The 17,555-nt window shown below is 40.2% G+C and overlaps 1 protein-coding gene across 1 annotated transcript in view; it reads left to right on the top strand.

Moving 5' to 3' along the window:
* PCNX2 (pecanex 2) overlaps positions 1-17,555 on the top strand; it is a 151,677-nt gene that overhangs the window by 17,230 nt on the left and 116,892 nt on the right. The window contains exons 6-9 of the mRNA XM_059841608.1: positions 4,370-4,517; positions 4,686-4,831; positions 6,021-6,114; positions 16,969-17,104. Of these exons, the coding sequence (XP_059697591.1) occupies positions 4,370-4,517; positions 4,686-4,831; positions 6,021-6,114; positions 16,969-17,104 (524 nt within the window). The remainder of the gene's footprint in view (positions 1-4,369; positions 4,518-4,685; positions 4,832-6,020; positions 6,115-16,968; positions 17,105-17,555) is intronic.

Genomic DNA, 17,555 nt, shown 5'->3' with positions numbered 1-17,555 from the left:
GAGAGGTGTAAGAAAATCTGTGTTTATTGGCTGCTTTGGGTCCCTCTGACGTGTCTTGAACCAAGTAAGAGCAGTTGTGCATCAGACTTCTGCAGGGCAAAACCTCCTGTAGGTCGCCTTTGGCACAGCTGGCTTGTAATCTAGGACAGGCAGTATTCTCTCCCAGGGAGAAAAGCCTGCCATGGGAGTGGTGGGGACTGGTACAGGAGAAACTAAACCAGGGCTGCATGGCCCGAATTTAGATGTTTTGCAGGCTCTTTTTAGAAAAGGTACTCATCATTCTGGGCAGTGCACAAACCACAGCCTCGAGTGAGTTGTTCTGGATCCCAAGCAATTACCCTTCTCCTATAAAAAACTAAAACATACTCCTGTGGGTATTTTTAGACTTTTCTTTTTTTTTTTTTTTTTTCCTTGCGTGTGGGAAAGAGGACTGTCACATGCCATGTAGTCAGGGGGAAGAGGGATCTTGTGCACTGAGTCACTGGTGCAGTTGACAGTAGTAGTGGGAAGTGACAGTAGGTGATTTTGCTGGCAGGTGGGTGGCACCTAGGAAATACAGCCCTGCCTGCTGCTAGCTCATCTCTTGGAGCAGCTGTGTATCACCCCTGACTCTTGTGCCAGAGAGGGGCCACATGGCATGTGGTGCACCTCTTTGGATGTGCAGGAACTGGTGTGCAGAACTCTGAATCTGATGTTCAAATTTTAGGCTTGACAGGCTAAAATTTTATAATTTCAGTCTTTAAGTTGAAGATGTAGTAGTATGTATGATGCCAGTCTGACATCTGCAAAAAAAAATGAGGTAATTTCAGAGGTCTGTGTTCTGATATAATTGGTAGGTATTGTGATTAGGCTACTAATTCCTAGCTCTGCTGCTGACACATGAGATTGAGATTGCTTCAAGCAAGTCACTTCCTGTAGCAGGTACAATGCCTATTGCTAGTTTTTCCTGTTGCTTCAGGATTAATGTGGCAATCTTCATTAATGTATAATGCCATATGCTGCTTTAGTGTCCATGCTGAACTCTTGTAGCAATTATTGGGCAGTGTGGTATTCCCTGGGCACTCCCGTTGTTTGGTGGATGACCAGCTTAAATGTCATTTTTTCTTTTAATGTATTTGTGGCATAATAGGCAAATTTGGGTTGAGAAGAAAGTGCATAAGTTAGATGTTTCTGCTAAAGCAGTTGGTGAAGAAAGGATGAGGGATGTTCTTAGGATTTATAATCCACATATATGAATGGCACAGTTCACAGCTTGTAGAACTTTGGTTTCATGCTGGTACTAACAAAAGCATAGAGCGATTTGAAATAATTTCTTTGTGGCTGAACAGGCAGCAAATATATTTTAAAGTGAAAATTTCTCTTTCAGAGCATAATGTTGTTGAAGAAAGTGGATTCTGTAGCAAAACAATTAATGAACAGAAGAGAGACAGGCTTAATTAGCTTAATTTTGCTTGCCCAGGTTTCAAACCAGATGGTGTTTGAAATTATGACAGCAGTGGCGTTTTGTTCTACAGGAGTCAGCTATGAAGGTTGGGCTAGGGATATGTTAGTAAAAGATGAGGAAGAAGGTTTGGAAGACTCCAGTAAGGGGCCACAAATAGTAAAAATGTTTTGGAGGAAAATTACAGAGTAATAAAATTTAATTCTAATTACCTAATAATAAGGCACCTTTAAGGTTGAGATACAGTAATCACAACAACCAACTATCAGTGTATCATAGAATTAAAGAATGGTTTAGGTTGGAAGAGACCTTAATAAATATCATCTAGTTCCAGCACCCCCCTAACCCTCTCCTTGGGCAGGGATGCCTTTCACTAGACCAGGTTGCTCAGAGCCCCGTCCAACCTGGCCTTGAACAGTTCCGGGAATGAGGCATGAGTATTTTACCACGGTAACTTAAGCTTGTGTCTTGTGTTATGTCAAAATATGAAAATGGTGTACAGACCAAAACTTGGCTGTTTATGCAGGACTCTTCTGAATCACCCTGCCCCAAGACTGATTTGGCCATGAGTCCTGATAGCTACACCTCACATGTCTGAGTCATGTGGCATATAATTTCCAGATAAATTATGTGGTTATTGCGGAGCCTAGGTCTGATCTTGATACCACTGTGAGCCCAGCTGTGCATGAGCTGGAGACATGTGGGGCAGTGGATAAGGGTAAATAGCACAGGGAAAAGTGCAAGTACACTGCCATGTTGTCCTCTTTAGTCTGCTCTTGCACTTGGGAAAGGTTTTTCCTGGTGATTGAGCTTTGCCAGCACAATTTGTGTGCGGGGAGCGTTTGGTGACGTAGAGCTGATTGCGTACTCTGGCAGGGCACTCCTAGTCTAGACACCTCTATCTTCATTTAAATACTGATGGTGTAAGTCACCTGGAGAAGAAGAGTAATCATCTTGAAAACCAGTCACAAAGCCATCATGGATCACTTTTGCAGTGCTGGAAGTACTCATCACCATAGTGCTGTCTGATTGGCATATAAAGCCTGTAAGAAGCAGTTTGTTTAGGTTTTTGTTATTATGACTCTTTACCACAGCAGGAAAAAGAAGTCTGCAAGGCTTGTGGTTTGGAATGGAAAAGAGAGAAGCGTATTCTGAAACCACTAGATAATCAGATTTAAAAAGATCTTTTTAATTGTTCCAGCCCTAAAGCTGGTTTGGGGCACTATGGGACCAATTAGGTTATTTAAACCACAGTTTCTGATCTCTATCAATTATTCTTACAGCTTGAACAACCCAAGCCTTTAGGAAGGTCATTTTGATTAGGTATCTGTGGCTCCATCACCGCCCACAGGTATGGTTACATCATTAAGGGGGTGCTTCAGTAATGACACAGTTTCTGCTTAAACTGGAGTTTAAGTCTTTAACTAGGAGAGGAAAAAATTGTCTCTTCCCCTAACTGCTTTTTTTTTTCCTTTCTTTTTTTTTTCTTCCCCCAAGATAGAATAAAGTAGACCTGAAAGACCTATTGAATTTTGCCTCCATGCACAACAAAGTATTTCCCTACACCAAACTTGTGCTTGTTTCATTGTATTTATAGTATTTACAGTACAGGCTTTAGGGTGTGAGGGGGCTTTGCCCTGTGAATTGAAACTGCTGTAGAGATGTTTTAGCTCATGAAGGTCGGTTTGTTTATAGAAATAATGTGTTGGTAGATCAGCTGATACAGTTCAAGGAAAGCAAGACAGATGATCTGAAAGGTCTGCATATGCAAAGGCTTTTTTCAGTTTTATCAGCTGTCCTTATAAAAGGAAAAACATCTCTTTTTAAGTCTTCATTATCTTTAATCCTTAGACCAATTTAGATATGACACCACTGTTGCTTGACTGGTGATTTTTACAGGTTAGGATGGTAATTATATTGATGAGAAATAGGGCTTAAGATATAGAATTTTCAGTGGGGTGAAATTTCAGTCTTTTTTTCCTTGATCTGAGATGTTTAAACAGCAGGTATTGCAAGAAGTCTGGGTAAATAAGTTTCAGTACACCTTGCTTGGTGCAAAAAGCTACAGGATTTACTGAGGCATCTCCAACAAGCACCATTTTTTTTCCATTTAAAGCATTTAATTGCACAACTGCACAGGGTGCTGATGAAATCACTGTCTTAGTTGCACTTCAAAACCCTAACAGGTTATTGTTTTGGTTTATAAACAAAGCACAGTTGAAAAATGTTTCACTATTCACCATGAATATGTTGTACACATATACATATATGAAAAAAATTACATGCATGTGTAGAGAGGCAATATAAATATAATTGATACTCAAAGTAGTAGAAATTGGACAAATACTTCATGTGTATTTTTAAATCTATAGTTCTCTATTTTCCAAGCATAGGATAATCTGCTGTGAAATTGTTTTGCCAGTTTGCTCTTTGTCCTGCACCTGGTGTGTGGCCAGTGGGGAAGAGAGATTAGGCAGCTTTCCTGTCCAAGAGCTTTATTTCCTTTGAAGAGGCTGCTTTCCCTTCTGTAATAGGGGAATGGGCCAGTGCTTCTGCTCTTCCACTGCCAGCATACACAGTTTGGGAAACAATTATAGCCCCCAGGGAAGCAGCCTCTTCCCATTCCAGATTAGGAACAGATTGCTTCCCTCTGAAACAATAGGAGAAGCAAAGCAGAAATTCTCTCTTGTTTGTCCTGTACTTCACACAGTGTGTTCTCGAAACAGCCCATTCATAAGGGTCAGAGTACCTCCTCATTCAGATTTGTGGTTGTATTGTTTTAAGTAATGGTAGTGCTTTCCATAAAACTAGAAAATACTGCAGTGTTTTAGATTTTCACTTTTGGATGCTCTTGTTCCGTAGTTAACAAACAAAACTATTGAAAGTCATCTGTGGAGAGTGGCTCCACTTCACTGCCCTGTTTTCCAGATAGCCAGATGACGGAGAGAAAAGAAGAAATGGTGGGAACAGAAAAGCACTGTGAGCAACTTCCTAAACAGGAAAGATCAGATGTACAAAGCCAAGATCGTGCTAGTACTAGTCCGGTGCTACCAGAGTCTGCCAAATTTGCAGCACTGTAAGGCCAGTTTACTTTACAATTTTGTACTTCAAAGATATGATGTAAGCTGTTTTGTTTCACTGAGCAGAAATGACATAAACTTTTAATTAACCTCTCTTTCTTTTTGTTTTATTGAGAACAAGAAAAAAGTTCCTCATAGTAGTTTTGAAACATTTTTGTGTCAAGTTACCAGGGCAGCAGGCAAAGGCAGATAATCTACCGGGTAACTTCTCAGCAAGACAGTTCTGTCTTGCAAGTAATAAGTGGACCTGAGGCGTCTGTGCAAGATGAGCTCTCCGTGGATGCCATGCACGTGTTCATAGATGAAAACGGTGAGTTTAGCTAGTTGGGATAATTGCAACACGTGAGGAAATTTCTGAACACTTTGGATGTCCTGGAAGGATATTTCTCTTGCCTGTTACTAGTTGCATGTTTTTTTCTCTGTGTGTGGGGAAAAAAAAGGGCTTGGTAATTTAAAGTCAGATGAACAATAAATAGAGTTTTCCAAATCCACCAGCGACCATCACAGACCTGAACCTTACACAGTGCCTGAAGTTTATCTCCCAAACATCATCCTCAAAAGATGCTGGCTAGGCCAGAAGACAACTTCTGTCCTGTCAGAAGAACCCCTGGCATTTTCTGCCTGACTAGAAGGTTTGCACTGACCAGGCTGGGCAAAATATGATTCCTTTTTACAGTTTTGTTCTTCAGCTGGCTCAGACTGACCTCTTGGCATGGTGGTGCTTGTTGTATTTGGAGTTGTGATCTCCTACTCCTTTAAAGAAAATTAATGAGTGAGCTAGTCTTGCCCCATGCATACAGCTGGGATGCCACTGCTCTGAAGCTGTTCTTGGAGTCTGAAGCTGTAGGATGGGTTTGAGCTCTGTTTAGTGCCCTGTGAGGTAGTGGCTCATACCTCTGAAAGACAGCTGTCCCAAAAGCCCTATTTCTTTTAAAGTTACCTTCAAAACCAACATGGAGTGAGTGCTTATGGTACTGGGTCTGTGATCCTGGAGATACTTTGGTTTTCTGCCTGTTCCTCCTGGCTCTGCTGTGGCCAGAAGGGCAGCAGCTGCCAGTGGGGCAGGTGACATGGGCTCTGGGTCAGGCAGCACCCACCCTTGGCTTTGTGCTGCCTCTGCAAACAGGGAGGAGCTGTGGCTGCACTTCTAGCAGAACTTTTTGCTGCTTTGAACGTCCTGACCTTACCTTTGTGAATGGAAAGAGGGAAATCTGATTTCACATTTTATAGTGAACTTACATTAATTGATGATGTGCTTTGCGTTTAATTTACATGCCTTTTAAATTTTCACTGTGACTTCTGTGTTTCAATTTTTCGCAGGTTTGCGTTGTTCAAATGTTAATTTGATTTCTGAAATCTAAAATGAGCCTAATGCACAGACTGAAAAATAAATATATTTATAAATATGCCTGATGTAGAATGTGTATTTTATAAATTTTTTGTGTATACAAATGATTGCATCACTGAACTGACATTTTTTCCCTCTGTATTTTCTAAAGGGGAAATCAGATCCTGCTATTTAAAAGCTGGCTGTCAGAAGGAAGGAAATTTTAGACATCAGCTATCAAATTGTGATTGTATGTCAAATGCTCAGTAAGTAAGCCCTTATTTTTAGAAATGTTGAAAGTTTTCATTGCTGGAAACCATGAAACTGTAGCTGTGAAAGATGCATATGAAGGGGAGTAGTGGTGAATAAATGTGCTAACCTTTTCTAGAGATGTCAAAGCAGGAAATTTTTTTGCTTTCTGCTACAACACTGGCAGCTTTATAAGAATATAGGAAAGAAAAAGTGAAAGCGAAAATCGGAACTATGCACTTGGCTTTATTTATTTTCTGGGAATAGCCAAAGTCAAATTTAGCTATTATAAATGAAATGGTAAACAAAGTAAGTGGGGCTGTTCTATCTACCTTGTCTTGTTTGCTTCCCATACCTGTTGCATTCTTTACAGATTTTTAGTGCTGTGTCTGTATCAGTCATTGACCTGTGGATTCTAGAAGCAGAGCCTTTCTCCTTGCATTAAATGTCTAATAATAATTTGCTGCTCCTATGAGGAGTGGATCCAAACAATTTTCTTTTTTCAAAAGTTCTTTTTGGAGTGATCCATATAAATCCTGTATTTATTACTAGGATTTCCACACTCTTTCATGTGATCTGTTGTTTGCATATCTATAAAAAGAATTGTAGCGATTCATAAGTATTTTAATGAAATAATTTTGGTTTTCATACTGTTTTACAGCATTTGGAGAAGTTGAGTGAGGGAGTGAGAATGGTTTATTTTTTTTTTTAAGCAAATATTGTTCTTCAAGTGTTTGGCTTTCAGCAGAGGCTTTTCAAAAACTTGGGACTATGTTAAAAACAGCATTAGCACTTTAGATAGAATGCTAGTATGAGAGACATGAGAATAATGCTTTTATTTGTCAGTGGGCAAAGATAAAAAAAAAAATAAGAAAAAATTGTATAGTAGAAATGTTCTGTGTGTCTTTAGCAAAATATCCCCCCGCCCCCATCCTGATGGAGTTCAGTTTTGACCTAAAAAATCAAACATTTTACTTGGGTTCTATTTATTTTTTGCAACTCCCTTAGTTTCACCTTGCACAGAACACTCTTCTGCTCCCCCTTCCTCTAACTGTGAATTTGAATCTGTCCTAAATTTAGAAATAGTTTTCTATCCCCTGACTTTTTTAATCAAAGGAAGGACTATCTTCTTTCTCATGTAAGAAGCCATGCAGAATTTGCCTTTGCTAGATGCTTATGTGACACCTCTGTCTTGGTTTGCAGACCTTAAGGGATGAGGTTTATTTTTAAGGGGTCCACTCAACCATGTTAACAACAGCAAGTCCAGATATTCTTTACAAGCATTTACATGCTTGTAATTTCTTAAGGTGAGCACCTTTGCTGCAAGTCTTGGAGTAAAGTGATAATTACACCAGGGAGTGGAACAGATCAGCACAGAGGAGTGGGTTCCCAGGACTTTCTTTGTGGGAATCAATGGGAAGCCAGGACATGAACTTTTCCAAGAAGAGAGCAGCATGAAGGAAAGTTCAAAGCGGAAGTTAATATGAAAAATGAGGAAAGGGAACAAGGAAGCTTGAAGTATGCTTGAGCTGGTTTTTGCAGGGGCAGTTTGGAATGTCTAGGCCAGAGAGATTAGTGAGAGCTGTTTGTTCAGTGGGCAGTGTCTACCATCTGTGAGCAGCTTGAAGGGTAGCACAGGAAGGAAGGAGTTTTTGTTTTTTCTTCAGGTGTGCACCATCAAATAGTTTCGTATTTAGACTATATGGAGCACTTACAGCATAAAAAGTGGAGGAGCAAACCTGCTTTAAGGACAGTACAGGAATCTTTTCCTCTCCCCTGTCCCCACCTTCAGGCTTGCTCATCGGTAGTGTCAGGTTGCTTTCTTTTTTGCTAAAGATAAACCAAATGATCAGTGAAGGAAAGGTTATTAGTGAAGAAAAAGGCAAATAGGATAAAAGAAAGCATGAGGTATAATCAATGAGTGCTTCATTTAATCTCTTCTGCATGTCTGTCTGGAGAGGCTCCTTGAGAAAAACTATTCCATTGAGGGTGGGCCCTCTTGGGTGGAGATTTCATCATAAGAGTAATCCATACCACCAGGAGATGCTGCTGTTATGGAAGAATATTAGAAAATGGACACAGAAAGCACCTTTGAGATGAACATGACTTATCTACCAGCTCATGAAAAAGTTAACTAAGGAGAAGACAATGGTATTGACAGTACAGCTTCATGAGCAATTGAAATGGTGCAGAAACAAACAATAGCTTTGGGCCTGTTGTCTGAATTCAGTAATGAGACATCCAAATTAGATTTCATGAGTCAAGAGATGTAGGAGAAAATTAATGCCTAGCCAAAAGAGTTGTCATCCTCCTTTCATAGGAGAGGGTGGGTTTTTGGTCTCATGGAGCCCAGATTTCAGAATTCAGAATAAACATAGAGAGCAATACAAAGGTTTGCAGTAGATGTGTATGAGCTCTTGAAACACTTATCACCAATCCTGCTTGCTTTATACTGTTAAGATTTAGCAGCTCCTAAGCGGAAAATGTCAAACCGAGTTGAGCAAGTGGAGTAGCCGTGTGGATTTGAATGGACTGTGCCCTGATGTGCCTCTTTATGAGGAGAATTGACTCAGGACAGAGGATGACAAGAGGCCTGTTGCTTTGTGGGTGTTGTTGGGAGAGGCAGCAGACCTGTTGCTGGTGTCCAGGAGCTGTGACGCTTCTGGGATACTGCAGCTGTGAAAGGGGAAGGAATTTTGATTGGAGAGGGTATGAACTGTGGCTGGTTTGTCAAGAGTGAAGTAATTGCCTTATGAATTGGCCGTAGGTAACTGTCTTTTAACAGTTTTATGCAAAACTGAAGATGATGTTTAAATATTTATCAAAAAAAGTTCTTAGAGAAAGCCTTGAGGCAAACTAAATAATGTTTTATGATCTTCAATTCAAACTCTAACTTTCTATTTCTATTGAGTCCTACTGTTGTCTTCTCCATATGTAGGCTTAAGCATTTCACATCAGATTATTAGGAACTAAAATTAAAGTAGTATCCTATGGCCCAAAAACATTTTATCTTCTTGTCATAGCGTCAGAAATTAATTTCTCACAAATAATTCAAAATCTTAGCAATGTCACTGTCACAGAAGTGAGGATGTGTTATGGTTTTGTTTTTCTTCTTTGTTTATATGTGCTTCCTGCTTTTAATTTGCTTAGGAAGGGCTGGATGGACAACAGTGGATTGCAATGTGCCAGAGAAAGCAGATGTTCAGATCTGAAGGAGTCTGTGATTTCTTCCTTCAGACACTCCTTGACATTGCTGGCAATACTGTTAAAGGGAATAGACTTTGTCTTGTCATGACTTTTTGGTTCTGCAGTGTTGTGAGATGATCTTATTCTCCAGTTTATCAATATTAATATGTATTCTATCAGTTTCTACTTTTTATCTTGGTGTGTTTTTGGTTTTTTTAGCTTAATTGTTGGTTTTTTCAACTGTAGTAGTTGTTCCTTATATTACCTGTACCTGCAGTCCTTGTCCTGAGAAATTTACAGAGCTTCTTAAATGTAGTATAAATACTGTCTTACTAATAATTCCCAAAATTATCCCTTAATTCTGTTAGAGGTTACTGAGAAATAGAATTTTTTCAGATTGTTTTTGTACTTGGTTCTTGCCAAATTGTCTCTCACTTGTCTAGCAGTGCAGCTTTTAAAATATTTGAAGACCTAGCCAAGTTAAATCTTGAGGAGGTTTCTATGTTGTAATTATCACCAAAAGTAGGTAATTTCTTTTCCATCATAATCCTCACTTTGGTGGGTGATTCTTGTCACTGAGTTTGGTAAATTATTTAAACATTGGCAGGACTAATCAAGTCCCCAGTTATTGTCAGTGTAATTACCCTGACCCCACTTTTGTTTGTTGGCTTGCCAGCAACACCTCTTGCCAGCAGTCCCAGTGGAATGGGTTCCCTGCTGAGCTAATTGCATCTAAATTTGATGCTCCCATTACTCTGCCAAGTTCACCTCTAGCCATAAATTGCTTTGTGACAGGCTTTGACAAAAGTATCAACTCCCAGCTCATAGATTATGTTAGAAATTAGTACAAAAAGACCATTTGAATCTATTCTGAAGTGAGTCACCCAGACATGTGGTAGAGCCTGGCTTTCCTGGAGATGGCTGAACAGAACACCTGCTTGCCCTGAGTCTTGGTGACATGGGGAGACAAAGCCATCACTCCAAACATCCTCCCTTCCTCCTGCTTCACCTAGATTTATATGCTGAGTGCCATATTGTAGGGAATGTCTCTCTGGTCAGTCGGGGTCAGCTGTCCTGGCTTTGTCTCCTCTCAGCTGCTTCTGCACCCCCAGCCTCCCCACTGATGGGGTGCTGTGAGGAGCAGAAAAAGCCTTTGGGGCCATGTGCAAGGGCTGCTCAGAAATAGCTAAAACATACCTGTATTACCAACACCATTTCCAACACAAATGCAAAACATAGCTCCATACCAGCTACTATGGAAAAGTAACTCTACTCCAACCAAAACCAGTACAAACAGAAAGAAGGATTGCCCACCTCTTAGCAAAAAGCACATTTATCTTAGGTGGAGCTTGTTCTTGCTGTGTGACACTTGAGCTTTCATTTGGAATAAATTATATGTAAAATCCAACTTGCTCTATACCTTTAAAAAAATTATTCCCGTTTGAGCCTTATCCTGCTTTCTTGGTCATGTATCTTTTAATTTACCTGTAAAATTACTAAAATAACACATTTTGTAGGATAAAATTATATTCATGTGTGTTTCATTACTACACGTGGCTCAACCATACCAGTACAATCATGCATTCATATTGCACTCTCCAGACATGTTCTGTCTGAGCTGTTGATCCTCTGAACTCCTCACATTTTTCAGATGAGGCTCTAAGACTGAAACCAGGCTTCTAAAAAGCTATATTATAGCTAAAATGTTTTGCAATACAGATAGACACCTCCATTTAAAACAATTGCTTAGATTTTTTTGCTTGTTTTTAGAATAGTTTTATTTTTGGTATCATTGGGGCCAAAAGTCTTAAAAAAGTATTTGCAGCAAACTAGTGGCTAACAAGTACTAAAAAAATAATTTAAGGTACCTGTCAGTACAGCTGTAGAGTGCTGGTGTTTCTGGCCCTGGGCAAAAGAGAGAATGTCAGATCAGTGAGCTAACTTATTTGATTTACATTCTCACCCAGAATAAGGTGTTTGAGTGTGTTATACTATATGAAAGTCTGTCTGAATGCCTTAGTGGTACTACATGTCTCCTTCATAAATCCACTAATACTAAGTATGTTCACTGCTGGAAAATTCCCTGAACCTTAGAGATTATTTCTCAGAGGGGAGAGTAGATTTTTTTTTTTTGGTGTTTCAAAATGTTTTAGAACGTGACCAAAAAGCATGTCACTAAAGCATCTTTCTATTTCTCAGCAAGGTGACCCAAATAAAACAATCCCCTACTGCTCTTGTAATAAGCTGCTGAATCTTAAAGATTTCTTAATGCTGGTTGTCAGGTTGTGCAGTTTTGCAGCTCAGAATGTTTTGAAACGGATGCGACAAATGTTACAGAGTCCTCTTTGGGATTCAGTGATTTCAGATGAGCTGCTCCCCTGGGCACAGAGCTGCTTGAACACAGAAATGAGCAGGGGGTGTGCACTGAAAATGGTAATGTTTGTGTTGAAAAAAGCCATGGATTTTTCTGAAAAGTACTCTTTACAAACTCAGTAGCATTTGCTTGATGGCTTGCAAGGAGCAGGAGGAAACCTTTGCGTTAAGCTTGGCCACTCAAAATCCTTTCCTTTATTTGTGTAGGGGTTTTTAGCCCTGCTTTCACTGAACACTGGGCAGGACATGAGTGTTTTCAACAGAATGAGACTCAGAGGTGAGAGGGGCCCATGCTGCCACATGATGGCAGCAAAATCCTGCTCACTACTAGGAGTTTATGGAGTGCTTTATGTGTTGGGACTGGTTTCTCTCCCATACCCTGCCCTCCCATAACGAGAGCAAAAAGGAATGTTTTAAAGTATTGGAGATAACACAACTGTGGAAGCTATTAATACACTAATTCCAATAAGGCTGCATCTTCTCAAAATGCATCTTCTAGTTTATTAGCTAACACATACTGTTTGTTTGTAAAGTTTTTAGTATATTTATCTTTGCTTTGAAATGTAATAGGCTTGCAAATGATCAGTTTACATGCTTATTAGCAACGTGAAAGTATCTGAATACTGGAAAGTAAGAGTGTACTGAATGGACCCAATTCTTAACATTTGAGTTAGAGGGCATTCATCACTTCCTGCCTTCACATTGACCACAGTGCCTTTGGGAATGTGCTTTGCAAGGTCTTTCTGTACATCTGCAATAGCTGACTTAATATGTACCACTACTTGTTTTTCAGTCTATTGCAACACTGCACCAGTGATCTGATATCTTTTCTGCCTATTATGTCAGTATATCACTACATCTAGCTTTCACATTCTGTAAACTCAGATAGTCTGCCTTATTGACATTAGGGATGTTGTTTTGCTAGTTAAAACAAATGCCAAAAATTATGCCCAAATCCTGTAGTAAAATGTGTTTAAATACACATTTGTACAACTAGCAAAATATGAACAACATTTAAGAGAAATTTAATCTTTAGCTTGAGCTGTCATTAGATGTAAGCACTGAAGAAAGTTAATATGCACATTCTGAATTAATTTTACACTTTATGAAACTGCTAAGCCGTACAAAAAAACGTGAAGAGTGCTTCCTCTGAATTTTTTCATTTTCCCGTGATTGGATTTGTCACATAATTATCCACTGCTAATGCAGTTATCACTGGCATATTTCGATCTTCTTACATGCTCTGAGTTGCTTTTTAGTGTGAGTCTTGTTATTTGGGAACTGTAAGCTATCATTTTCTTAAAAGAAGCAACATCCACAACTTTAGTGGCTTTTAGTGTCAGTCTTGAACTGTGCAGTACTCTGGTCAGATTAGTGCTGGCAGCTCTCTAGTTGGAGACCTAATGAGCAACATCAGTTCAGACAGCTGCATCTGAGCCACAGACTGACTCTTTTGAAAGAGCACAAGGGTATGGGTGTGTTGAGCTCCTGCTGTGTTGTCAGCACTGGCTGGCTTTTGTACAGCCACATCACTCAGGTCTCAGTTCAGTGCTTTTGGGTGTACCTCAGACCAGTCCTCCAGGAGCAATTGCTTGTTGGACGTGCAGGAGGAGACATTTCCAACTCTGAGCTGCCTTCTGACTCTTCTCAGCCTTTGTTGCTTACCATCACCTAAGGGCAGTATTTTAGGGAGTATTACAAACAGCTTTCAGCTGTATTATTTATTATCACTCTGATATTTATTACACACTGTAAACTCTGTAGTTACCCAGGCAGCTTTCTTAGGCAGTCCAGTGCAATCTCTCTGGTTTTCAGCGTGTGCAGACCTGTCCTTTCTCCAATATGCAGGTTAAAATGAAATTTAACCTAGACCTGCAAAACAGCTTTATTAACAGGGAATTCTTTGTGGTGTGCCTGAGAGCAAACTGATCCTAACAAAGGGGATGACTTAGGCTGGATTATGTTCTAATGGCTGCGATCAAGTTGTTGATGGTATAAGGCAACAGAGATGTTGATGGTATAAGGCAAGAGGGTAAACAGAGAGGGAGAAGGAAGATTTTTCCAGCACTGTGTGGTTATACTGAAACATTCTATGTGTTGTGTTATATGATTGCTCCACTACCTTACGCTTGCAGAGTGTTTTTACAAAATGGGATTATGAGCCAGAGAAAAAATTCCTGGTTTTACACCCAGTTATCAGTAGAGGGTGCTATGTTGCTTTTGAATTTGATCTGCATAGGTTATATGTTTATCAAAGATATTTTTAGTTAATAATTTATTACTCAAAATTTTGTTCAATTATACCTTTGCTTACATTAGCAGTGCGGTTTACTGTGATAGATCTTGATAATATTAATTTGATTCTGCAAATGAACAGATTTTCTATTTAGCAAGATTCTGTGTTATGCTGCGATCAGCTCCGTTCTAATGGTTTTATGATTAGAGAGTGTTTGCTCCTATTTATATATGGTAATAAATTTACAGAATCTAGTTTATAGGCTTACAAAAACACAAACACCATCATTGCATTTCTTACTGGTGTTTGCTGTCAGTGTGATAGCAATGTCATCAGATGAGATGTCCAGTTTCTAAGTAGCTGTGCAAGCAATTAATCTTTGGGGGTAGCAAGTGAATGTCAGAAGGAGGTTTTGTGGAAAATAGGGATAAGGAAGACAAAAGCAGCAGACAGGAGCTGAAGGAAATGGAAGATGTGGAGAGAATGAGAAGATACAGAGAAATGAGGCTGATGACTGCCAGATGACAGATTCTGATTTTGGAATTGTTGCTTTACTAGCTCTGCCTTCCCAACTTCTCTGCCCTAATTGCTTTTTCAGGCTTATAAAGTTTCTGACTCTTCCCCACAGTCAGTGTCCTGGCTGCTTGTGGTCTCCTCTGCCACTTGCTGAGAGATGGAGCTATGGATTTTTGGTGCAAACACAAAACAGACTCTGGGCACTCTTTGCTTTTTGGTTAACTTCAAGTCTGGTGGGAGATGATTTGATCTTCTAGGTTTATTCTTGGAAGAAGGCTTATTAATAAAAGATTTTTGATTTCTGACAACTGATAGACAACTCTGGTATTCTGTTCCATCCATCTGTCCTTCTGCCATTTACATTTTTGGTGAATGTGAGATTAAAGATGTGGTCCAATCTCAACATACTTTTGGCTTTTGTAGAAAGACAGCTAAAGATGCAGCAATTTAGTGAAGATTGACTCTTCTGTTAGGAAGGCATGAGCAACCACTGTTTTATTCCCCTGCTCTTTTGTTGAGTCACCTTTTGGGCAGGAATTCCCAGGCTAGTGTTCCTGCACGGCCTGGGCTAAATTTCCTTCTTCTTGCTGTGAACAGGGAGACTGAGGGTAGCACCCATAATGATAAGGAATGGGACAGCTCATCCTGAGGAGATAAACAAACAATCCCTTGCCTTCCTTCTGACTGGGCAAGGTTGCTCTGTAGTCCATATCTGTGGGAATCTTACTCCTGGGAGACATTCCTCAAGGCTTCCTCCATTTTCCTCCTGCTTAAATCTTCTGGTTGTGATCCAGGATCTTGGATGAGCGCCATCCCTTCTGTACTGTTTTGTTAATAACTGCTGACAAAGGAGATGATTCTTGCAGAGGGCTGCCTTGTGGCTGGGACATCAAGTGGGTTGTGGTGGACCACGTTCTCTTTTGCTGGTACTGTCCAAAGGGAACAATGCAGCTTTCCTGAGTCTGTGGAGTGGATCATGCTGCTGTCTGTAGCAGGAGGAGTGTGGTGTGCAGAGGAAGCCATGAGGGTCAGGAGCATGGGGTGCTCTCATTTCTGCTTAGCTGAGAGTTCTGCTGGAGTGGCAGATGGTGAATATCAGGTCTGGAATTCAAGCCTGATAGCAATCAAGGCTTTGAAAGCATAAACTACCTGGCTCAGAAATCAGAGGCAGGATGGCTCCTCTGCTGACATCCCAAGGCTGGTCATGTTCCTGTTGGTCCAGGCAGAGCTATCAAATCCTGGAGGGGAGGAGAGAGTGTGTGCATTTCAACCTGTTGGTGTGACACTTCAGCCCTTCTTTTAAGTAATCCAGACATTGAGCTGTGTTCCATAACAATGCTAACCACTGCAGCTGAAGTTAACAGCCAGTCATGTGCAGGATAACCACACTTTTAATGCTTTAACAAGGGTTACGTGAGAGCCTTTGGGAACTGGCAACCAAAGGCAATGAAAGTTGAGTTAACTAAAATTAATAAAGTGCCTTTGGGGCAAATGTAGGGTATGCAATAGGAGGGTTTTAATCTTTGCACTGCCATAGGCTTCCTGGCTGACTGTAGGCAGATTGCTCTAGTTTCTTCCTGCTTGTCTTTATGCAGAATAAGAACAACAGATATTGACTACCTTGCATGAGCACTTAGGTGCTTTCACCTGATGTAGATACAAAAGTAGTAAGAGCACAAGGCAGGTATCCAGGGGCAGTGGGGCAATGAGCTTGGGGCAGAGCACTTGATGTATAAATCCCATTTGGAAGAGAATTAGAAAGAACTGTTTGAAATAGATCTCTTCCCCAAGTAACAATTACTTCATTTCAATAAAGTTGTCTCTGTAACCCAGTCAGTCATGTCATGGTAACATGATTTCTGCAACCCAACAGGCACTGCTGCTCTAGGTGCAGATTTTCACAAGTGTTTAGGTGCTGTACTACAACACAAAACAGTAAATGTGAGGAAAAACAATAAATAGTATCTTGCTCCGGGCTCTCCTAGGGTGAGTTTACACACAGTACATGGGGAAACATCTGAATTAGACTTATGTGAATTAGCTCATGAATTATTATCCTGGTAGGGCAGAAGGAAGTTCTTGTAGCCTGAATTCCTGAATTCTCAGCAGGGAAAATCAGTACTCACTGAATTCAGTGCAGGTAAAACCAGACTAGCTTGGTACCTAAGTGAGCTCGTTGGAAGCTATTCTGGGATCTCTGCAGTACCTACTTTGCAGTTTTGCTCTGTAGATGTGCATCTCTAAACTTAAATTGTCAATGGACAGAAAAAGGCACTTCTGAAGTGTGATTCCTTGAGGGTGTTCATCTCAAAATGAGAAAAGCTGTGATACAGAAGTATCTGTTTCTCTGTGGTGGATGTAGTAAATCAAGTGTATCTGAATTTGGGTGTTGACTGCTTTGTGGATCTGTGCTAGATTTCAGATATGAAAGTGGAAGGTTCCCAAGTCCTGTGAGCCAACCAGTATTGTAATTACAAGCTTTCTCCTGTAATAGTTCAGAATTGTTAAGAAAATATTGCTGCTTAAAACAATGTCTTTCTTTCCTGTCCTTTGTGCACAGTGAAATACAGTTCAGCTCCTCCAGTACTACCACTTCAGAGAGCCAAGAGCCATCCTCTGGGGATCAAGCAGCCAGCGCGCTTCAGCAGCAGCTCCTGCTGATGGTGGCCAGAAGGACCCTTTCAGAAAACCCACGGGTACACTGTTATATCTGAGTTTCTAGCATCTTGATGAACTGCTCAATAAACAAATGCTGCAGGCTTGTTCCTGAGACAATTTTGTTGTTTTTGCTATACTGCTTTTCCTGGTATTGCTCATGTGGGAGAAGATGTGTTTTATGTTGATGGATGCAACTCAGCTGTTTTATACTGACACTGAGTAGTGTCCTAGGGGACTATTTAAAGACTCCATCACTGAAAAAGTTCATCTTCTGTCTTCAACCATATTTCATTTGGAAGAGGACACAGCTGTTAGGATTTTAGACACCCCACCAGATTTTAATAGTATGAAGTGTTTATTCCAGATTCATTGCTGTCATAAAACCTCATGTCTGGTTTCACTTTTCTGAATTGGGCAACCAGACCTCTTAATATTTGCTGTGGAATGTTGAAGGCACCTCCTCAATGCAGCTAGTAAAAGAAAAAGTTT

The sequence above is a fragment of the Haemorhous mexicanus genome, chromosome 3, assembly GCF_027477595.1.
Source record: "Haemorhous mexicanus isolate bHaeMex1 chromosome 3, bHaeMex1.pri, whole genome shotgun sequence".
Lineage (NCBI taxonomy): Eukaryota > Metazoa > Chordata > Aves > Passeriformes > Fringillidae > Haemorhous > Haemorhous mexicanus.
The sequence above is the reverse complement of the archived record's forward strand: the minus strand, read 5'-3'. Positions and strand labels throughout refer to the sequence as shown.